General features: G+C 57.9%; 2 protein-coding genes and 1 long non-coding RNA gene across 4 annotated transcripts; 1 reads left to right on the top strand and 2 right to left on the bottom strand.

The window, feature by feature from the left end:
* Nucleotides 1–1,903: 1,903 nt before the first annotated feature.
* TOR4A (torsin family 4 member A) lies at nucleotides 1,904–4,272 on the top strand. Of its 2 annotated transcripts, none has more exons than XM_019756677.3 (2): nucleotides 1,904–2,178; nucleotides 2,897–4,272. In XM_019756677.3, the coding sequence occupies exon 2, from the start codon at nucleotides 2,933–2,935 to the stop codon at nucleotides 4,160–4,162; it is 1,230 nt and encodes a 409-aa protein (XP_019612236.2). In that variant the 5' UTR covers nucleotides 1,904–2,178; nucleotides 2,897–2,932; the 3' UTR covers nucleotides 4,163–4,272. The 2 variants fall into 2 exon arrangements, with proteins under 2 accessions (XP_019612236.2, XP_074187524.1); XM_074331423.2 differs by lacking the exon at nucleotides 1,904–2,178 and adding an exon at nucleotides 2,211–2,660.
* Nucleotides 4,273–11,821: 7,549 nt separating this feature from the next.
* Nucleotides 11,822–15,638, bottom strand: LOC141571218 (uncharacterized). Its single transcript, XR_012496027.2, has 2 exons — nucleotides 14,890–15,638; nucleotides 11,822–14,224 (listed from the first exon to the last, which is right to left on the bottom strand). It is a non-coding gene; the product is annotated as an uncharacterized LOC141571218 (long non-coding RNA).
* A 3,946-nt stretch (nucleotides 15,639–19,584) lies between these two features.
* On the bottom strand, nucleotides 19,585–21,477 carry NRARP (NOTCH regulated ankyrin repeat protein). The gene has a single exon (XM_019756705.3). The coding sequence runs from the start codon at nucleotides 21,126–21,128 to the stop codon at nucleotides 20,784–20,786; it is 345 nt and encodes a 114-aa protein (XP_019612264.1). The 5' UTR covers nucleotides 21,129–21,477; the 3' UTR covers nucleotides 19,585–20,783.
* Between the last annotated feature and the right edge of the window lie 451 nt (nucleotides 21,478–21,928).

Below are 21,928 nucleotides of genomic sequence, written 5' to 3'. Positions count from 1 at the left end.
GTCAAGATGGACAGGTCAGCACACTGGACTCCTCCAGGCCAGATGAGGACGGGGGACTAGAGGCCCTGGGGGATGACAGTGGAGGGTGTGAGTTGCAAGCACAGGCTGGAGGTGGGGGGTGGGGGCTGCAGCTGTTGGCATGGTGGGACGGTGGGCGAGGTGCGTGGGCACAGTCGTTGGAGGTCAGCAGCCTTAGGGGCTGAGGAACAGGAAGACCCAGACAGGACAGGAGCAGAGCTGCAGGAGGGATGGTGACCCTGAGCAAGCACTGTTGGGAGGTGAGGGAGGATGGGTGTCCACGGTGGGGGTCAGGAAGGAGAGGAGTTTGGGAGACGCAGTCCCTGAGGGGCTGGGGGTGGGGAGCAGTAAGTTGAAAGGTCTGCAGAGAAGAGGTTGAAGACACCGGCAGGACAATTTCAGGCCATGGGTGGGAGGGGATGCCCAGAGTCGGGAACGGGGTGTGGTGGGGTTGGTCCTGGGGCCCCTTCATACCTGGACATGGGGAAAGTGCAGGAAGTTGAGGCCTTAGCCCAGGGCTCAGGGTCACCCTTGACTGTGCTGGGGTTGGACCCTCTGGAGCATGGTTTTCTTGACTCCTGCCATACCCTGTGCAGTAGCCCCCTCCTCACCCCAGTGAAGGGGCGCTGGACCCCGGAGAGTTTGGCGGGTCAGCTTCTAGTAGAAGCAGCCAGCTAGCCACTGGAGACAGGCCTGCCTGAGTCAGAAGAAGCCTGGGCCCCAGAGGACCCTGCCTCCATGCTGGGGTCAGGGCGCAAAGGCAGGGCCTGGACAGACAAGTGTCCTGCCCTGGTCCCAGGAAGGCCTGGGCATGGGCCAAGAGCATTGACAGGCCACATGGATGAGGTGCCAGAGGGTCCCCAAGCACCTGGCTCTGCCCTTCACAGGAGCCAGGCCTCACTGCTGGGGAGGATTGGTGAGCAGGGCGTTCTCAGTGTGGGGAGCAGGGCTGTGGGACATGGTGACACGGGCAGAGGGTGCTGCCAGATGGACAGACGGACTCCCACTTGTCACCAGGAGGCCTGTGAGGTCCTTGTTCTGGAGCGAATGGGAAGCCCCAAGCCCATGCCGGATACCTCCCTGATGCAGGCCCGGGGCGGTAGAGAGCTAGGAGTAGCCATCCTGGCAGGGCAGGGGCTGGGGACGGGGGTGCATGAGCAGGACACTCCAGTGGGGCCCTGGAGCCAGAGGACAGGATTGCCAGGCCTGTGGGGTGTAGGTGGGTACAGTGCTGGGACTGGTTTGGGGGCATCACTGTTGACAAGCCCACTGGTCTGGAGGGCTGCAGACGGGCTTGGGCCTGGGGACCAGCTCCCTTGGCCAGAACGGGAGGAGTTGGGGCCATCCAGGCAGGCCCAGCTGCACAGAGGTGGGAAATGGGATGAGGGCATTCTTAGCACAAATTCTTTCTAAATTTGCTGTTCAACCAGGACCCTGAGCCATGTGGGGGTCTTTCCCGGTGCTAGAACTGACCCTGGGTGTGTGGCCCTGTCCTCAGGGGCTCCAGGCTGGGGCACAGGGGAAGAGGGAGAGGGAAAAGGAAATGAGCCCTACAATGGGGGCCCCAGATTGGGGTCAGGGGCTGGGGAGAGAGAAGGAGGGACGTGGGGACACCTGCTGGGCAGAGGACCCTGTCTGCTTCTCCCCTCTTGCCCTACTTCCCTTCCCCCCCCAGGGGACCCTGGTGGGGGTGTCAGGTGCTGAAGATGTCCTTGGGATGGTGGGCGTCTGTGAGGTCCTGGGGTAGGGCACGCTCGCAGCCTCACCAGGTGCCCGGGGCCTGGGCCGACCCAGGAGGGCTGCAGGGCTAAGGCGGGTAAGTGACACGCCCGCTGTCCACAGCCCAGCAAGCCGGCCAGGCCTCCCCATCTGGCGCCTCCGTCCAACTTAAGTCCCGCCCTCGCTGCACCCCTGACTCACTTCCTTTGCATAGGAGCTGGGAACCTCCCCCAGCTTCCTCCGCTCCGGGCACTCCCTGGGGACCCACAGGTGCCGCTGCTGCCCCTCCAGGCCTGAGCAGGCCCAGTGAGGCCCCTGACCCCAGCCCGACTCACCAGGAAACCATTTTCTGCTTCCTGAGTCACAGGTCTCAGGGTCTGACACAGGCAGGGGCCTCCCTGGGGGGCTGGGAAGCAGGAGCCTGATCTCACGCAGCTGCAGGTACTGGGGTGGTTTGGGGGCCAGGGGCATGTCCCCTGCGACTCTCCAGCTCTGTCTCCGCAGTGGCTCTTCCTCCTTTTCCCTGCTCTTTGTTCATCTTTCCGCCCATCCCACCTCTCTTGGGGCTCCCGAATGCCCCTCCATCAGTGTTCAGTGGAGGATCCCTGTCTTTAGGGGGTGGGGGAATGGGAGGTCTAGGCTCAGCCTGGGGACAGGGCTGGGGCCCATTCTCAAAAGCAGAAGTTCCAGCCAGATCCCTCACCCCCAAAGTGTTCTTAAGTGTGGGGCGGAGCGTATCTCAACTCCAGGGGTGCTCGGGCTTCTGCTTCCCGTGGCCCCTTCTTGGGACGCCTATGGCCTCTGGCGCCCGGCAGTCGGATCTGCAGGCGGGGGCAGGATCGGCCTTGACCCTTCTTTACCCCTAATCGGCGCCTGGTCGGCACCGACTCCTCCTCCAGGAAGCCCGGCTGCCGCCCGATAAGGTGCCCCCCCCCCCCCAACTTCCTCAGGGCCCGCGGCTGTTTATGGGAGGACCCGAGAGATTTGCATGGGGCCCCGCGGGGAGCCGCTTCCTGGTCAGCGAAGCCGGGACAAGGCACTGGCCGTAGGGCAGCCCGGGCCACACTCCAGGGCCTTCCAGGGGGATGCGATCACCCGGGGGAAGGGTCCTAGTCGGCGGTGCGTAAGTCTGGAGACCCTCCCCGTCTTCCTGTTGCAGGAGGGTGCCCTGCATGCCGTACGCCGCCCCTGAGCTATGGACCACGGCCAGCCCAGCCCGGAGCCTGTGGCTGCGGCCCCCAGCGCCCCTGGCCCGAGCGTGATCGCGCCGCTGCGTGCCGTGGTCCGCCTGCGCCGTCGCGTGTGCCTCCTGCGTAAGCGGCGCTTCCTGCCGCCTGGCCTGGGGCCGGATTTCCGGGCCCTGGCGCCGCGCTCGGACCGGGACCAGCCCCAGTTCTTCACCTTCGACGGCCCCGCGGAGCTGTCGTCCCGGACGCCGCGCAAGAGGCGCCGACGCAGCCGCGTGGTGCTCTACCCCGAGACCTCGCGCAAATACCGACCGCGCGTGGAGCAACGGAGCCGCGCGCAGCATTGCCTGCTGTTGCTCGTGGCCATCGTGGGCTTCCAGGTGCTGAACGCCATCGAGAACCTGGATGATAACGCGCAGCGCTATGACCTTGATGGGCTGGAGAAGGCGCTGCAGCGCGCTGTGTTCGGCCAGCCGGCCGCCATAGGGCGCATCATGGCGCTGCTGCGGGACTACCTGGCCACGCACGTGCACAGCCGCCCGCTGCTCCTGGCGCTGCACGGACCCAGCGGCGTGGGCAAGAGTCACGTGGGCCGCCTGCTGGCACGTCACTTCCGTGCGGTTTTGGAGGACGGCGCGCTCGTGCTGCACTACGACGCGCGGCACCACTGCCCCGAGCCGCGCGCCGCGCAGGACTGCCGCGAGGAGCTGGCGCGGCGCGTGGCTGACGTGGTGGCACAGGCCGAGGAGGATGAGAAGACCCCGCTCTTGGTGCTGGACGAGGTGGAGCTCCTGCCGCCGGCGCTACTGGACGAGCTGCAAGGCTTCCTGCAGCCACAACGCTCCCATCACTTCCGCAACGCCATCTACGTGCTACTGAGCGGTGCTGGCGGCGCGGAGATCACACGCTTCGTGCTTCAGAACGCGTCCCGAGCGCTGCCCCTGCGCCTCGACGGTGCCCACGGTGCCCGGGCCGAGGAGGAGCTGCGCGCAGGCCTGCGGGCGCTCCTGGTCCGCGAGCACCCGCTGTGGCAGGCCGCGGCCATCGTTCCCTTTCTGCTGCTGGACAAACGGGACGTGGTCAACTGCTTCCGGGAGGAGATGGCTGGTGAGGGCTTTTTCCCGGAGCAGGCCCGCGCCGAGCTCCTGGCTGCGCAGCTCAACTACTACCGCGTCGCTGGCCGTGAGTTTGCTGTCACAGGCTGCAAGCAGGTGGTGGCCAAGGTGAACCTCTTGTAGCACAGGTGCAGCTGGACACGATGGGACGTTTGGGGCAGTAGCGGGGAAGGGACCCTATGTATATGCCTCAGGCCCCTGAGGCGCTAAATAAATCTGTCTCTGGCGCCCCAGCTGGCTTGCGATTCCAATTCCAGCCCCAGAGCCCCCAGTCTGCCACCTCCCTGTCCTTAATTCGGCCTCATTCCTTAGCGCCTACTGTGTGCCCCACGCCCGCAGGCACCCCAGGAGGATGGGTGGTGTCAGTGAGGGTGAACAGCCCCCAAGATCACACCCCTGGTCCCTTGCAGAGCTGAATGTGATCACTGTTCTGGGGTGCCTGCAGCGCACATGCTCGCACCAGCCCACCCCTTGCACACCTGCTCAGCCTGGAGGCCCAAAGGCCTGGATGTGTCTCCAGTCCCTTGAATCACCGGTAATGCCTGGATTTGTCAGGCTTCTTAGGCCCAGGAGTGCCTCCGCCCCAAGGCAGCAGCATGGGTGGGTGTGTCCACCCAATGAGCAGATCCAGTGGAATCGCCTGAATGTTCTAGAAAGAGGGATTCTCAGGATGACAGTGGTAAGAGGTGGCCCAAGTGAGGGGCCCTGACCTCTCAGATCCCCTTGCCCTGGTCACCGACTTGGCCCAGAGCTCTGAATTGGCGGAAGCCACTGAGTAGGGACCCTTAGACTCAGCTACAGAGATGCAGAGCCCTGCCCAGCACTGCTTCCCAGGCCTGGGGTGGGGACTTCACCCCTGCCACCCTGGACCCTCCCAGTGGCCCGGCAGACCCCGCCCACCCGTCGCTCCGCAGTCACCTTTGGCGTGGGGGCTCCGCGACAGCGTCCCCCCCCCCCCCCCCCCGCAGCCCCGCGTACAGGGTGTCCTCAGTGCTGCCCCCTGGTGGCTGCGCGGATCAGTTTGGGCTGCATTGATTGTCCCGCGTCTCCCTACCACGCGAGACGGGCGCACGGCCTCTGGTGGAAAACCGGCACAGACGACAAGTACGCCGAAAGTAGCCAGTGCCAAAGGGGGGGCGGTCGGGGTGGAGGCACGGGCAAGGAGGGTAGTGTGACCAGAACTCGAAGACCCTGGGAAGCAAGGGCAGCGCGGCCGTCCTGCTCCAAGAGGCGGGTTCCTACCCACTGAGAGGGCTCCCTGGGGTGGGGGGCGGTGGCCAGGTCTTGGAGCCAAGCGCTGTGTCAGCCCCCCTCTGTGCACCCCAACCCCACTTGCTGGGCGTAGGAGTCCCACCCTCTGAGGCGGAATTCCTGACAAAGGAGCCTACATGGGAGCGCTGGGTCCAGCCCTGCTGTCCAGTGGCTTTTTCAAGGTGTGTGTCAAAGAAATGGCACACAGAGACTTGAACTTCCGTTTGTGACTTTATTTTGTGCCTTTTATTGTCCTACTTTCTCCGTACTTCTTATTTCTTGCCTTTTTTGGGTAGTGGTTCCCCCATTGCGATGTTCCATTTTTCTCCTTAATCTGGTGGCAGTTATTACCAACAACACCTAACTTAACTCGCCTTGTACCCTTCTGTGGGCAGCTCAAGGACTTCCGGTGGCCTGAGCCCCAGTTCAGCTGGTGTCTTACCAAGTACCCTAACTCCGGCCTTTTTACATAACAATGCATATCAGCCACTGTTGTATTTCATTTTTGATTTTTTTTTTTTATTAGGGAAGGGGAACAGGACTTTACTGGGGAGCAGTGTGTACTTCCAGGCCTTTTTTCCAAGTCAAGTTGTTGTCCTTTCAATCATAGTTGTGGAGGGCGCAGCTCAGCTCCAGGTCCAGTTGCGTTGTTAGTTGCAGGGGGCACAGCCCACCATCTCTTGCGGGAGTCGAACCGGCAACCTTGTGGTTGAGAGGACGCGCTCCAACCAACTGAGCCATCCGGGAGGCAGCTCAGCTCAAGGTGCCGTGTTCAATCTTAGTTGCACCATCCCTTGCAGGACTTGAGGAGTCGAACTGGCAGTCTTGTGGTTGAAAGCCCACTGGCCCATGTGGGAATCGAACCGCAGCCTTCAGAGTTAGGAGCATGGAGCTCTAACCTCCTGAGCCACTGGGCCGGCCTCATTTTTTATTTTTGAGTTGCACTTTATTGACTTCTTTATGACATAGTTCCTTCTGTTCCAGACTCTCTGACTCCCATTGGCCCATCACTTGGGTGTCCCGTTCCCCCGCGCCTGTGAGGCTGGCTCTGGGTTCTGTCCTCTTCCCTGCTCCGGATGTTCTGTTGCCTGATGGCAGGATGTAATTTTTCTTGAAGAGTCACTTGGCTTTTCTTGGGCTTTTTTCCTTGTAACTTGATTTTGTCGAATTCTTGGAAAAACCTTTTAGGGTTCATTGGAATTGCACGGGCTTCCAGGTGGATTTGGGGGACAGTGGATCCTTGACCCCACTGCTCACTCACTGAGGCCTGATGTCATGTTTTTCATTAGAACTTTGTAATTTTCTGCAGAGAGGTCTCACTTGTTTTTGTTAGATTTGTTCCTGGGAACCATATCGTTTTTGGGTGGTGTTGTGAAGGGTTACCATTGTGTAATAGGACATACATCCAGAGGAGTAAATAAAGCAAAATATATATTCAAAGCTTTATCACACAGTAGGCACCCATGTGCACACCATCCAGGTCAAGGAACAAGACATGGTCTGCGTCCCTGAAGCCCCCATGGTCCCTCCTGCTCCCCGGCTCTCCCGCACCCTGGGTGGTAACTCCCCAACTTTTGAGATAATCACCACCTTGTTTTTTTCTTCATACTTTAACCTAGTTTTACAACTCTAAGCAGTCTGGTTTAGTTTGTTTTATTTTATGTTGTAGCTTTCTTGTTGGTTTATTTAAAAAAAAAAACACACAATTTGATTGAGGTATCATTTACATGCCACAGAAATGACTTGTTTGGGTGGACAATTGAATGATTTTTACTAAATTTGCAGAGTTGTGCAAACTTCACATTCAGGCTGAGGACCCTGCTCTTAGCCCAGAAAGCTCAGTCCTGCTCATTCTCGGTGAATGGGTGACGGGGTCAGTTCCATGGTGACGCAGGAGAGGAGACAGGGAGGTGAGCACTTGGCAGTGTACAAGCATGGTGGATTATACAATTGTGCACCTGAAAGTCGTATAATCTTGTTGACCAATGTTACCTCAATTAAAAAAATATTAAAAGACCAGCAAGTTCTGGGGATTATACTAAGGAAGAACAAGACAAACTCTAATGTTTGGCAAAATGCTGGAACATTCTCTGGGGACGTCCCCCATGCAATGACAGCGCTCTCCCCCAAAACCTATTGGTTGGAACAAAACTCAGGCTTGCTCGCAGAAGCCCGACAAATCTGTTCGTGACTGTTAAATGGACCTCAGGTTGTTTGCAAAGAAAATTCTGGTCTTCCTGCAGAGCTCGACCCCACGCATAGCCTTTACTTCTGTGCGTGTCAATGGGCTGACCTGAGACCTTCCCTTCTGATAAAAGGACCGGGACCCAGTGGGGACTGTGTCCACCACAGATTTTATTCATTTGGCAAATCAGCTTGCTTGCTCCGTGGATGAGTCACCTGAGAGAAAAACGGCTAAAATGCTTAGTTTTCATTTCCTGCCAATGAAGGTCGCTTTACAAACCCCAAACCTAGTTTCTGCCGTGATTGCAAAGAGCCAGGACAGTGGAAAAGGAAGGTTGCAGACATAAGGCCTTCAGACTCCCTCAGCCCTGCAGCCTGCCTCTCCCAATTCTCAGTGACAGGGCTCTGAGAACTACAGGGGATCCCCCCACCCCCCCACCCTCCTGTTCATCGGATTGGAGCAGCCACTCTGCAGGTTGGGCGTGAATCTCTTTGTCCTTTGTCACTGAGGGCACATCGTTACCCCATTGAGTAAAGCAGCCCCTGCCTCGAGGTCTTTAATGAACAGTCTCCTGTCTCGGAACCTGTCCCTTTTGTTCAGGCCCCTTGACAGGCACTCCCCCTCCACCCCTCGTCTCCCCAGCTCCTCACCCTTCCTTACTGCTAGGCCGAGACTCCCTAGAGAAATATTGTGCCGGAATTGCTCCGGGGAGCAAAAGGGGAAGTGATCCCACAACTTGCTCGGAGCTGTTGGAAGAATCAGTCAGGTGAACTAAGTCGCCCTTCAACATATTTATTTGCCCCATTTCCAACAGCACTGTAGCCAAATCTGGGAGCATGGAGCAATTGTCCCCACTGGATCAACTGCCACCTCTCTAGGGGTGAAATCTCCAGATGGTACTGGCAGAATGCACTGTGCACGCACGGCTGGCACCCACCCCGCTGGCAGTTCCCCCTGCCACTGACCTTTGCTGCGCGTTCTGCCATTACCACCAGTGACGCCACGCCTGTGCCTGCATGTGGCAAGGACACACTGCACCGTCCAGCCTCTGGGTTTCCAGGGGGCCCTCGCCATCCCCAAGTCCTGAGGGCTGCCCGATGCCCTGACTCCTTCAGGGTCCCCGTTGCATCGGTGGTGACTCGCTTACTCCCAGGATGATGCTGAAGTTTTTAGCCTTCAGGGGACATGAGGTCACAAGGAAAGGCTGCAGCTTGACTAAAACCAGCTTCCACACTTGGGGCGTCTGCTGCTGGAACAGGGCTGCACCTGGGCCCACAAGGCTTCCTGGCATCCCCAGCCCCCAAAGGCCCCAAACTAGCCATCAGCTGCGAAGCTTCCTCAGGCTGGTCAGCAGTTGCTGAAATTGGGTCCCAGATCTGTCCTCTGGCTGACCCTGTCTGTACGTTTACTAAAGAGTGGCAGGCCTGACCAGCATTATGGAAAGAACTGGATGACATGGTCTTTCAGCCCTAGAGGGGACTTCAATGAAACCACCTGCCCTTGGGCAGCCCAGCTGTGATCCCCTGTCCCTATCGTATGTGAAAAGGGACGGAGTACCCTTGGGGTATCACCCAAAACATGAGGACCCCATAGGCTCCTAGGACAGTGTAGTCAGCAACTGGGCCCTGAGGCGCGGGGACCTCCCCTTGCCTTAGAGCCATTGCTGCCACTGCCCTCTTGGTCAAGGAGGAGATGGCTGTGGGGTCCCCCTAACATTTGCATACCTCGTGTAGTGGAAGCTCCCTGAGCTCTCATCACACCCAGGACCTTCAGTCAGCCGCCTCACCTCCCATGAAGTCCCTTGTTAACTGTTTCTCACATAACTCATTCAGTATCATAATCTTCTCTTGCTACTTTCCTGCTATCGGTCACTGACTTGGCCCCTCACAGCTGCTTGATGCTGACAGGTCCCCATGAGCCCTGGTGAGGATCGCACAACACTCCTTAGGTAACACTGACTTCCCCTGGCTTACAACGGTTCATATTAAGTGATGAAAGCAGCAAGCCCTGTGTTGGGCGAGCTGCTATAACCCGTTCTGAGGTCGTCAAGGTGGCACTGTCCCCTGTGGCCCCCAGCCCAGCGGGCTGGATGATTTGTGCTCCTGTGGGCTCTATTTTAGCCGAGGAAAGGCTGCCCACAACCATGCTGATCTTGGGTCTGCCTGCCGATGGGTACCTGACATTGAACGCCGTGGAAGCAACAAGGCTTCCTTACTTTCGCTGGAAATTGAATTAGGGAAGGCCTGTGTGAGCAGGAATTATGGCTCGCTGTACTTTTCTCCGCTGCTTCAGCTACTATTAAGGCCCCAGGACATTCTAAACCTGACTCTGGAAGCTACAGGAAGTCACCTGGTCACAGTGCTGTTAGAAACCAGCAGCAATGAAATCTGTCGTGGGCCAAAATGATGTTTGCCCAGCTGATAACAGAAAAACTGCCCAGAGAGGCCCAACAGTTGGCCTCAGAGAAGGAAAACAAGATCGGAAATTCAACATTGTTGATAAAGGAGAAAGCTAGACAGAATAGATAACGCCCCCGTCCTGTGGAATCTAGTTCCCACTCCTGACTACTGTACCTGCCCTAGACCACTGCTTGGCTCACAGAATGACAGCATTCGAGAATCCACAGTGGTGTGAGAAGCACCGCCCTCGCCCTCGCTGTCCCGCCCGAGCAACGTCCCGCCCAGAGCACAGGTCCACACTGCCCTGGACAGTTTAAAAGCCCGGGAGACCCGGGAGGGTGGTGAGTGGATCTCAGGGAGTCCTCATCTCGGGGTACAGATACGTCCCAGTCACCATCTGTGTTCTCTCACCGGCCTGCAGCCTCCCTGTGGACAGGACGCTGCCTCTTCTGGGCTGAAGTCCTGTTAGAGACGCATGGGGCTCCTTCTCAAACTTCACCGGGCTGGGGAACCCCCTTTACTGGTCAGGTGCTTCGACAAGTCTGTGCCGTTTGGCCGGTTTTACACTTTCACGCGTTGACCACCCTCAACCCTCAGGTTTAGTCCAACACACTGACCGCATTAGTAAGACTCAGCTGGCAAAATGTGTAGACAGCCTCCAAGTACCTGGGCCCAAAGCCTTGCCACTGTCCTAGATCCAGACCCATCCCTCTGGGCTCAGAGACGCTCAGCTCTGGACCTAAACACAGGGCACCCTGTGCACCTGGCCCACCTCTTGATCTGCAGCTGATAAAAGGGGACAAATGTGCTTCACTCCTAAAGGCCAAATGGCTTCCATGGAACAAGCCTTGTTCAGGAACAGTGGCCTTGTCGGTGTGCTGCTGGCCACGTGTGGGGACTTGCGGGCTAACGGTGAACTACACGTATGTAAGTCCTGAGACAAAGGAGACGAAGCAGTTTTAGTGACTCTCGCAGACCAGGGACATTTAAAAACTTCTCTTAGCAATGTTCTGTAGTTTTCATTGGAGAGATCTTACAAGGCTTTCATTAAGTTTATCCTTAAGTATTTTATGATGTTTGATGTGATCGTAGTGGTATTCTTAAATTTTTATGTCCTAAATGTTAAGCGGATATAGAAGCACGATTTTTTTTAAAAAAAAGATTTTATTGGGGAAGGGGAACAGGACTTTATGGGTGAACAGTGTGTACTTCTAGGACTTTTTCCAAGTCAAGTTGTTGTCCTTTCAAGTCTTAGTTGTGGAGGGCGCAGCTCAGCTCCAAGTCCATTCACCATGTTCAATCTTAGTTGCAGGGGGCGCTGCCCACCATCCCTTATGGGACTTGAGGAATCGAACTGGCAACCTTGTGGTTGAGAGCCCACTGGCCCATGTGGGAATCGAACTGGCAGCCTTCAGAGTTAGGAGCACGGAGCTCCAACTGCCTGAGCCACTGGGCAGGCCCCACGATTGATTATTTGTATACCAACTGTATCCCATGACACTGGCAATTCACATATTAATCCTCGCAGAGTGACTGGGTACACAGCTAACTGCTCTCTCGGGCAAAGGAGAGGCCCTGGGTCTCAAGCCCACAGCCCTCAATGCAGCGAGCCTGGCACAGTCTCCCAGGTGAGGCTGACTGCAGGCATTCTGGGATCAGATTTCCAGTCCTTAGAGCTCCGTGGTGGGAAAAGGGGGTGGACTGTGACAGACCCTGGTGACACTGGGCCCATGTGAGAAATGCAGTGGTGTCTTCCCCAGGGTTCTCTGAGGTGTCCTCATGATGCCAGAATTTTTACTGAGGAAAATATTTCTGGTGACTGGAAAACTATCCTGCGTTTTGTGTGGTTTTAGCTAGATTTTTCTAGTGAAAACAACAGAAAAAAGGATAAAAGACCTATACCCCACCCCCAGAAGTTACTGAAACATGCAGCATCATGGATAAATCTCAAAAATATTACGTTTTTTATTGTCAGAAGCAGGGCAAAAAAAGTACATAGCACCAAATCCATCCATACACAAGTCTAGAATGGGCACGTTGATCCATGTCAGCAGTGGAAATCAGGTCGGTGGGGATCTGGGGCTCAGGGCAGGGGTGGGGAGGGCTGAGAGGGCACATGGGAGGACTGTTCATAGGTTAATTATGGCATTAGTTATGTGGGCACAAACATCTGTCAATGCTTCCCACACTCTAAATGGCTGCATTTTATTGTATGTGAATTATACCACAATAAATTGATTTTTAGGAATATAAACGATAAACCTAACGATCTTCTTTTAGCCTCAATTAAAATAAAAAGAAGCCACCCACAAAGCGACATCCTGGGAAGACCTAAGAAGGAGTGTTTTATTGACCCAACAACCTTGAGATTTCAAAGAACAGGCTTACTCATTACTTTCCTCTGAGATAAGAGGGAGGGAGATTGAGGTGGGGAGAAGCAAAAACCAACTGGGTAAAGGGCTACTTTCATCCATGGACATTTCTGCTGTCAAGCGCCCAGCCGGGGGAGGCTTCCCGAATCACGCCCTGGGCTGTTAGAGCAGAAACCACAGCTTTAATTTCCGATGGCCACACACACATTGTGTTGTTCCCCTAATCTGTAACAGAATGTTTACTGTGGAAAGCGGGACTGGAACTCGTAGGGCAGACCAGAACAGTGTCCCTTAGACTCATCACTACACAAACCGTGGAAAGCCAGACTCCCGCTTTTCACGTGTCCCTTGGGGGCTGTGCAGGTGCCATCAGTCAAGCCCAGGAGATGTAACCCAGCCCAGTGCGAGGCTGGCGTTCCCTTACACTCAGGAGTGCTTCTGTCTTTCATTCTGCCCTCTGTCAGTTTTCATTCTTGGTAAGTTCTTCATACAAACGTGCAAAGCTGGAGGGCTCCCACCCTCAGCGGGAGGAGCATAAAGAACTGACAGCTGCCTGATAACATGGCCTGGACATGGAGGTCGCCAGGGCAGGCACAGACTGCCACTCACCCCCATCCCCACCTCCATAGCCCTTCTCTAATGACCCCATTTGAAGCCAGCACAGCCTTGACTAAAGACATGTGAAGATTCATAAACAGAAACCTCGTATTGATCGGAGTGGGGACGGCCTGGAGGGGAGCCCTCCCACCCTACCCCTCATGGCGAATTACCCCAAACAGGAAGAGACCTGCTTTCCATCTCCAGCAAGACAGGTTTTGTACTCTATTCACTCCAGCAGGAAGGAGGATCTTCCCCTTGCCCAGCAACCACTCAACCAATGAGAGACGGTTATTACAACCCAGCCAATGAGAAGCCACGACACTTCCAACTCATTTCCTCCGTTGTACTCTTTGTAACAGCCCCTCCCAACTCCCCCCTTTCCTCGATGAAAGAAAGTTCCCCAGCTTTGTTCTCCCGACTTGCTTGTAGTTTGCCATTAGACTTATATTTGACATGTCCAGAATTGTAATTCTTTGTTTTTCCTGGATAAATCCATTTTGCTGGAGAAATACCTATTTTTTTAAAAGTCAACAAATTACATTTCCCAGCCTCCCTCACAGGGAGGTTGGGCATGTGACTAAGTTCTAGCCAATGGCATGTGAGCAGATGTGGCAAGAGTAACTTTTAGGAACTGCCCTGGAAGGAGAGGACCCAAGCTCTAGTTAGCCTCTTCCTCTTCGCTGTTGGTTGGAATGTAGACTTGATGGTTGGATCTGTGTCGCCATTTTGAGCCATGTGAATGAAAGGTCGACCCAGCAGATCAATATCTGAGGAGCCTACACCCTAACACCACGTACCAGCCCAGGACCATCTAGGGCAACTTCTCTGCTGACAAATATATTCTGTCTTGTTTACATCACTGCTGTTTTGAATTTTGTCATATCTCTTCAGAAAGTTGATGGAACGTTTTGGGCTTGGTTGCCTTGGGGTTTTTTTCCACAGGGTCCCAATGAGGAGGCCCACAGACCTCCTCATTGGCGTAGGTGGGTTTTATCCATTGGAGGAATGTGTGCTGGAGCAAACCTGGTCTTCAGGCTCCATCTCTAAGCAGACAAGACTTCGAACAAAGTAAATTCTTTCCTTGCACATATGCAGCACAGGCACTTCTGTTGGAATGGGGTGGGGTGTGGCAGGTGACAGCCGCAAGAGTCTGAAAATGCCAGCGTCCACCAGACCATCAGAGCTGCCCAAGATCCCTGGCCCCTGCTGCCGAGGCTCTAGGCTCCATGGGGCGATCTAGTAGCACCCCATGACTGGTCTTGATGGTTCTGAGGGACCGATGTGGTCTGTGTCCTTAAGTGCAGCATGGGGGGGCCGTGTCCTGTGTCCTCCTGACTGTTCACTCATGGCCCCAGGACCCAGGAATGTCCTCCCTTCCCTGTTCGACCAAAAAGGAGAACAGCACAGCATTGCAGTTCCTTGTTGAGGACTATGATGGGTTTATATACCCAGGCCCTGCTTTGGGTCTCCTTCTGGTGACTTATAAGCCAGAAGCCGCTATGAGTCAACACACCTGCCCTTTCCTCAGACAAACTGAAGGGGTGACTGACCCTGCTCAGGGCCCTCCCTGCTGGGCTTTCCTTGGCCACCTGGCTGGCGGCCTCCATGGCAGCCCTTCCTCAGGTGCCCCCATGTTCTGGTCCCTACCCCTTCCAAGCCCCACAAGTTGGCAGGGTTGTAACTTCAGCGACACTGAAGGGCCTGCTGGGCGTTTTCTCCTGAGGTCGTCCAAGTGAGACCTGGGCGATCCTGGACTGTTCTCACCCTCTCAGGCTTTCTCCTCTGGGCACTTTGCACCTTCACCCTGTCCCCACACACAGTAAAGCCAGCTCTGGTGGCTGCAGCCCGAGCTCCCCACTGAGCTGGCCTGGGCCTGGTCCTGGTCACTCCCGTGGGAAATACTTTCGGCTTCCTACCCTGCTCCTGGTGCCCCAGGCCCATGCATAATCCTCCAACTGCTGTCCCGCCTCTGCCCACCACACCAGGGCGAAGCCCCCCCCCCCCCCCCGCTAACCGCAACGAACTCTGGGCTCCGAAACCAACCGGCGAGGGTGGTGCGGGGCGCTGGCAGGACGACTCCGGCCTCGGGCGTCCGCAGTGCAGCGACATGCAGGCGCGGGTAGTGCCCGCCTCGGACCGCCGGGCCTCTTGGGCGCAGTGCCCACCATGGCCACCGGGCGGCAGCACAGCCCGTGCCGCGCTGTCCTCGGCGGGCGCCCCTACGCGGGTCCCAGTCCCGCCCTGGGACAGCTAGCCCGGGACACACCACCCGAAAACCCTCCACCCACTGCGGACGCTGTCTCCGTCCCCACTCGTGGAACTCCCGCTCAAGGCGGGGGGCGCGAGGTCGGGTCCCCGGGTAGGGAGGGTCCATGTACCCATGAGCCAGGTTCACGGGGTCTCCCTGCCTCCACCCCTCTTCTCCCCTTGGATGCCGGGTGGGCGGCAGTCAGGGGGCTGGGTCTCCCGCTGGACCTCCTCCACACTCTCCCCGGTCTCGCCGAGGCCTTGGGTCCTCAGGCGCCGCATCTGGGGGGGGCGACCCCACGCCTGCGGCGTCCAACCACCCAGTCCTGGGGGCAGGCAGAGGTGCCCGACAGTCGGTCTCCACTCAGACCCCCACCCGCGCGGGACGCACTTGAGCCCCACACGCAGGAGCGTCTGATGGGCGCGTCGGGGGCGGGTCGAGGTGCAGGACCCAAGCCGTGATCCCAGAACAGAGATGACAGCTGGTCTCTCGCTCTGACACCCCGCGCCGTGCGAGTGGGTGCAAGGGGAGGGCTGAGAGTCGAGGGCGGCGGGAGCGGTCCCCGGCGTCCCCACCCCGCCCGGTGCACTATCCGTGAGCGCAGGCGGCCCCGCCTCCACCGGCCCTGAATGGCCCCCGCTGGTTTTGAACACAAAGATCGGGCGCTCTGAGCGCCCATCCCTACCCCCACCTCTTGCCAGGCTCCCCACTCACTGCCGAGCCCCCAGCCTCGCCACGCTGGTTTCCCCATCCCGACCCCATAGGTTCCCCTTGCCTACCCCCCAGCCAGGCTCCCCCACCGCCCCTCCCTCCAGCTTCTCCGCAGCCCTCCCTTCCCCGCCCTGCCTGCCTGGGCCCGCCGGTCCCCGCCTCCCGCCCCCCTGCCCTCATTAGCATAGCAGCTGCTCGCCGAGCGGGGACCCGAGGAGGGAAGGGCAGAGGCCTCGGGAATGAATGGGGGCCGCGGCTTTGGAGGGGGCGAGAGAAGAAAGACCGACAGACGGACGCACGGAGGGACGGTCCGACGTACAGCAGAAGAATGCGCCCAAGGGGAGGGGAGGGAGTGTTGGTGGGGGGAGTGGAGTCCAGGCCGCAGAGGGTAGTATGTGGCAGGCGGTGGGGGAAGGCGGCCTCCCCAGACCCGAAGCCCCTGGAAGGGGCCGAACTAGAGGCCCCCGGAGGAGCCAGGAGCCGTCGAGTTTCCCAGACCTCCCACGGCCTCCTGTGGCCTGCACCCTCACACTCTGACTTCAGGCTTTGTCCCCTAGCTGTCCCAGTGCCAGCCTCCTTTCCTGCCCTTCGAGGTCCAAGGTCTGAGGTCCGCATGGACAGAGGCCTCTGTGGCCTCGGCAGGGACGTCAGGAGGCACTGGGCCTCCCTGAGTTCAGAGCGGCAGGACTGCGTCCCTGTGCCTATGTGCACCCCAGTCTATGACAACATGCGCTGATATGCAAGGCCTTTGGGGGACAGACCCCGAGGGAGCCCCCTTGCGTCCTCCCCCTAACCCGTCTCCATGGCCCTTGGTCCTGGCCTCCAAGTCCTGCCCTCCCTCCTCTGGCCAGCTCGGTCCTGGCTCCCACGCCTGCTGCCCTTAGACACCACTCTTTCCGGCTGACCGTTTCCCTGCACTTCCTGGTCTCTCTGGCATTCATTCCAACAGTAAATGCTTCCTGCGTCTGGCCAGGGTCAGGTCAGACAGACGGACAGTTGGATAGGACCTGTCAACACTCCTGGCTGGGGGACAGGGGTGGGCCCTGACCTTGTCCATCTGGTCTGTCTCCTTTCTCCATGGCAGCCTCTCCAGGGGTTCCCAGTTACCCAGCCCCTGCTTGTCGGACCCCTCCGCCCTGGGTCTCCTGGGAGTTAGGGACCCTCATCTGGCCTCCACACACACACTTGCAGGTCCCAGAGCCCAGGCAGAGAAGGTCAGCTGTGCCTTCTTTCTCACCCTGGCCACAAAGAGGCTTGAAAAGATGTTTCCAGTCCTGAAAGCCTACCTGGGGAAGGGTAATGAGGACTCCCAGGTGACACCGTTGGCCCACTCGCTGCAATGAGCGCCAATTCCTGTTTGCTGAGCACAGAGGTCCTGGAGCAAGAGGCTGTTCGGCGCTGACCCATGTGGTAGAGGAACAACTGTGGTTTTAGTCTACTTTCTAGGGTTCTACCCAACTGCAGGGAGGCCAGGGAGTCACAGGAGTCCCTCATGGAGGCCAGGGCCCAGGCTGGAAGGGCTGTCTGTGCACAGAGCAGCCCCTGGGCAAATAGGCAACAGACCCCACCAGGGCTCCCCCATGGGGCCAAGCAGGGCCTGGCTTCCTTTCTGTCCACACTGGAGAGAAAGCTGTCCCTCCTGTGAGAAGCACAAAGCCAGACTCAATCCAGTGTCTTTCAGAAGAGGAGTTAGGGAGCCACAGTCACGCGTGGTGGCAGCCATGTGCCGGGACTCGCCCCAGTGCCCAGGCTCCACGGGCCAGGCAGGAAGTATTCAGGCCAGAATCCCCCATCCCCACCCGGCAGGCCAAGGCCAAGAACAAACGCCACCTTTTGCGGCTTCCTCTGGCTACTGAAGGCAAGTGCCCTGGGTGGGAATTGAAGGCCCAGTGTCCAGGCCTGACTGCACTTTCCAGGTACCCCAACCTCTGAGTTCTTTAGCCACTCTCCCTGGTGTGACCAGGCACCCCCAGCTCGCTGCCCCCAAAGGCTTGTGGCAGGTGTTCTTCCCACAAAGGCCTGTGAGCCCTGGGCGGACACCACCTCCTGGGTGCTCGTTTGCATCAAATATTCCATTCATCTGTGTAGGTGTCTACGGTTAGCGTTGGCCCAGTCTAGCAGGCCACCTGGGGGACAGCAAGTGCCTGTAAAACCAACAGAAAACGTGCTCGGGGGCAGAACAGGGCAGGAGACGCAAAGTGGGAACACAGAAGGCACTGTGGGAAAAGTTTCCAGTTTGAGAAGGGCATCGTGTCCCCCCTGCTGCCAGGTAAGCTGACATCCCTGGGCTACTTCAAAGGGGCCTGAAAGCCTTGGAGTCCTGAGTCCAGAGTCCCAAGTCCCAGCACGGTTACAATGTACTTACTTTGCCGGCCCTCTGTCTCCTCTTGGTAGCTACTCTGGCTGGGGTGGGGTCCTCCAACCCCTCTTTGCATGGGCCCCTGCAGACAGCTCAGGAGTGGGCCCATCTCCCCTCTGCTCTAGGCACCGGAAAGACAGCCTACTCCACATTCACAGAACCAGGACACTGGCCTTCAGTCCACTTAGGGTTTTTGCTCTTCCAGGAGTGGCTGGCTCTGGCCCGGCTGGCCTGCTCACCTCCCAGACGCCACCGGGAGCCAGAGAGGAGAAAGGGGCCTTTCACTGTCAGGAGTGAGCAATATGATGTACCCCCAAGTTGAAAAGATACCCTCTGTGCAGCGAGTGGTCCAGGAGGAACCCACAGTAGCCGGAACAGGGGCCTAGCCCCTCTGACCACCAGGTCTCAGGCTGGCTGGGCGTCAGGTTGGGCAGAGCTTTGAGCAGAACTTTCCACACAGAGGCCTCTGCTGCTTTGCCAGGGACCAGAGGAAACGGCTGCTCTCCGCGTGCCCACTCTGTTGGCCCTGACACCTCACAATCCTGTATACAGCCGACTTGGGTTGGCAGTGGAGCCGCGCTCAGAGCCAGTTTACCAGGCTGTCTTTAGGTGAAAACAAGCCAAGCATTGTGTAGACGTCACACACAGACAGCATGTTGCAGCCTGACCCTCGTCCTGGGTGCCAAGCCCAAGAAGAACCAACAAACCTTTTTTTTTTTTCAATAAAAAAAGATCAATGAAAAATTTATTTATAAATTTTCCACGCTGGGCTACAAGTATATCGTACACTCAGGGATGTGCTGCAGACTTCACCCAGTTAGAAGTGATCATACCGGGCACGTACACAGCTTCCATAAGCCTAGAAAATCTTAACATTAATTAACATAATTAAAAAGGTATTTGCATCTAGAAAAAATATACAGAAAAACTCCTTTTGGAGTAATCTGTGCCTCAATTTCAATGTCTGCTTGTTTCACTGACATTATCAATATATTCTTCTCACACAGGGTTTTATATAAAGCCACAGATGACTGCCCCAATCTGACCAGCCACGCACAAAGGGCCTCCACCCACCTGTGTCCTCAAGTGCTCCCCATTTTTGCACGAAGGGTCAGCAGCACTTCTACCCAGGAAGCCTCATTTAAATTTGAATAATTCAGCCTCCCTTTTATTTCTCTGGATCAAAACAAAAAGGGGTGTGGGGTTGCATAGAAAATTGGAACCGCGGAGACCGGGAAGGGCGCTTTTCAGGACAGAAAGTGACGCAGAAGCACCGCCTCCCGCCCAGGTCTCCCAGCAGCTCTGCCGGCGGCCCCTCCCCCATGGCAGGATTTTGGGATTCTAATGGAGTTCTTGAAACTCTGGGAGGTTGAAGAGAGGCAAACGGTCCTTCAACTCACTCAGCAATTAGCACAAGAGATTCACAGTCTTATAGGTATTTTATAAAAATATAAATATGGGTAACTGTTGCCTACACAACGCTGGATACAACGCCCTTTAAAATTGGGTTTATAACCAAGATTCAAAAAATACACCTAAAACTTGGCTTAAAATATGTTAATATTTTATATTCTGTCATAAATGTTATGACATTTAATTGTGGCAAATCCATTTACTTCTTTAAAAAAGTGTGCAACAGACTGTTAACTATAATAGAACTCACTAGAAAAGGTATGGTCCCCGCTACCCCCCTCAGTCACCGCCACACCCGAGCACCCAGGCTTCTGCGGAAACTTTGCAAAACCAGTAGCTTTGGGGATGGTGGCCTGGGACTTCCAAAGCTCACACGGAATTGTGTGTGTGTGTGTGTGTGTGTGTGTGTGAGAGAGAGAGAGAGAGAGAGAGAGAGACAGAGAGACAGAGAGACAGAGAGACAGAGAGACAGAGACAGAGAGAAAGACGGAGAGGAGGGGAGAAAAGGGGATACAGGAGAGGGTAAAGAAGTGGGAGAGAGGTGAGGAAGAGAAACAGCAGGGAGAAGAAATAGGAAAACCATCAGGCTGGGCGGTGTTTTCAGTGCAACCAAGAAATGACAGACTCAAGTTTTTAGTTTTAAGACTAGGAAAAAAAAAATGCTTCTTCCCCCCATAACCACATTGACCACACACAATATTTTCAAAACAAACAAACAAACAAAAAATTCAGGCGCACAAACTTCACCTACAAATATATAGACGCACGATAAATAGTTTAGAACTCCAGCAACAGCAGAGCGTCTCCTCCGTGGCGAGTCGGCCCCGAGCCCGGCGTCCCCGCCACCCGCCTTCCACCTCCGGAGAAAACATTTTGAGCGGGGCATCCGGTATCTCGGGATTCCGAACTGGCTGGTAGCGAGACTCAAATTTCAAAGGGGCTGGAGACTGCGCCCCGCCCCCACCCGCGAGGCGGCGGGCGGGGGCCGTGGGAAGCGCTCGGGCCGGGCCCCGGGCAGCCGCGGGGGGGCGCCGACCCCGGGCAGCGGGCGCCGCGCGGGACCCGTGGGCATGGACGCGAACGCTGGACTCGTCGTGGCCGCGGCGCCGAGGGCCGGGCGCACACCGAGGTAGTTGGCGGGAAGGGACAGCAGAGGCGATACGCGCGGGGCCCGCGTCCGGGTTGGGGTCGGGGTCCGGGCGGGCATCACCGGCCGCTGCCAGCGTACTTGGCCTTGGTAATAAGATAGAGCACGATGTCCTGGTGGCCGCCGAACGCGGCGATGTGCAGCGCACTCCAGCCGTCGCGGTTAGCCAGGCGGATGTCGGCGCCAAACTTGACCAGCAGCTTCACGAGCTCCAGGTTGCCGTCGATGACCGACTGGTGCAGCGCCGTCTGGCCTTCGGGCCCGAACGAGTTCACATTGAACTCGCAGTTGGTCATGTTCTGCAGCAGCGACTGCAGCTCCTGCGTGTTGCCCTTGCGCACGGCCTCCTGGAAGATGCGCTGCGTCTGCGGCGCCGAGCAGGTGGACAGCTCCGCCTGGCTCATGTTGCCGCCGGGCGCGGGCCGCGGGCCGGGCCGGGGCTCAGCGCGGGCGGCGGCTGCGGCGCGGGCCCCCGGCTGTCTCGGGGCGCGCCGGGGTGCATGGAGGGCGCGGCACCCCCGGGCGCCGCACGCCGCCCCTGGGCGCTCCGGGCGCTGGGGGCCGGGGGCCTCCGCCGCGGGGCCCCCGCCTCATCCAGCCGCGCCCGGGCGGGCGGGCGACCGGGGCGGGCGCTGAGCTCGCGGGAGCCGGGCGTTCCGGGGCGGCGACGCAGCGCTCTCAGGTCTGCTCGCTTCGGTTGTCGATCCCACACGGACCCCACGCGCCTCCCCACGCGCCGCTGCTCTCGCCCGCCCGCCGCGCTGGGGCGTCTTTTACCTCCTTTATATTTGCATAACAATGGAGCGCCCGTGACGCGCGCGCCGGCAGCCTGCCGATTGGGCAGCACCGCGTGGGGGCGTGGGCGTGGGCGGTGCCGGGGCGTGGCGTGTCCGGGGGCGTGTCCGTTTGGCGGCGCGCTTCGCGGCAGGGGGCGCGCTGGTCGCCGACTGTGCTAGAGGGGATCCCTGTGGCCGTGGGGGGGTCGTTGCTCTACCTCCGCCAGCACCCGACCCTCCGCCCCATCATGCCCTCCGTGTTTGCGCCGTTGTCCCGCCCACTCTCTCTCTCGGGCCACCCGGGGAATTCCAAGCTCCCTGCGCCGACAGACCCAGGCCCTACCCCCTAACCCGAGGGCGACCCCGAGGTGGACCCGAGGTGGCCTCCCCTGGGTAGGGTTTCTCGAGCATCTCAGGCCCCGGGTGGC

The sequence above is a fragment of the Rhinolophus sinicus genome, chromosome 16 (assembly GCF_057876585.1).
Source record: "Rhinolophus sinicus isolate RSI-liver-muscle chromosome 16, RSI-T2T, whole genome shotgun sequence".
In the NCBI taxonomy this organism is placed as follows: domain Eukaryota; kingdom Metazoa; phylum Chordata; class Mammalia; order Chiroptera; family Rhinolophidae; genus Rhinolophus; species Rhinolophus sinicus.
The sequence above is the reverse complement of the archived record's forward strand: the minus strand, read 5'-3'. Positions and strand labels throughout refer to the sequence as shown.

Coding starts and splice junctions, on each gene's coding strand:
- TOR4A (XM_019756677.3), top strand. CDS start 2,933: ATGGACCACGGCCAGCCCAGCCCGGAGCCTGTGGCTGCGGCCCCCAGC.
- NRARP (XM_019756705.3), bottom strand. CDS start 21,128: ATGAGCCAGGCGGAGCTGTCCACCTGCTCGGCGCCGCAGACGCAGCGC.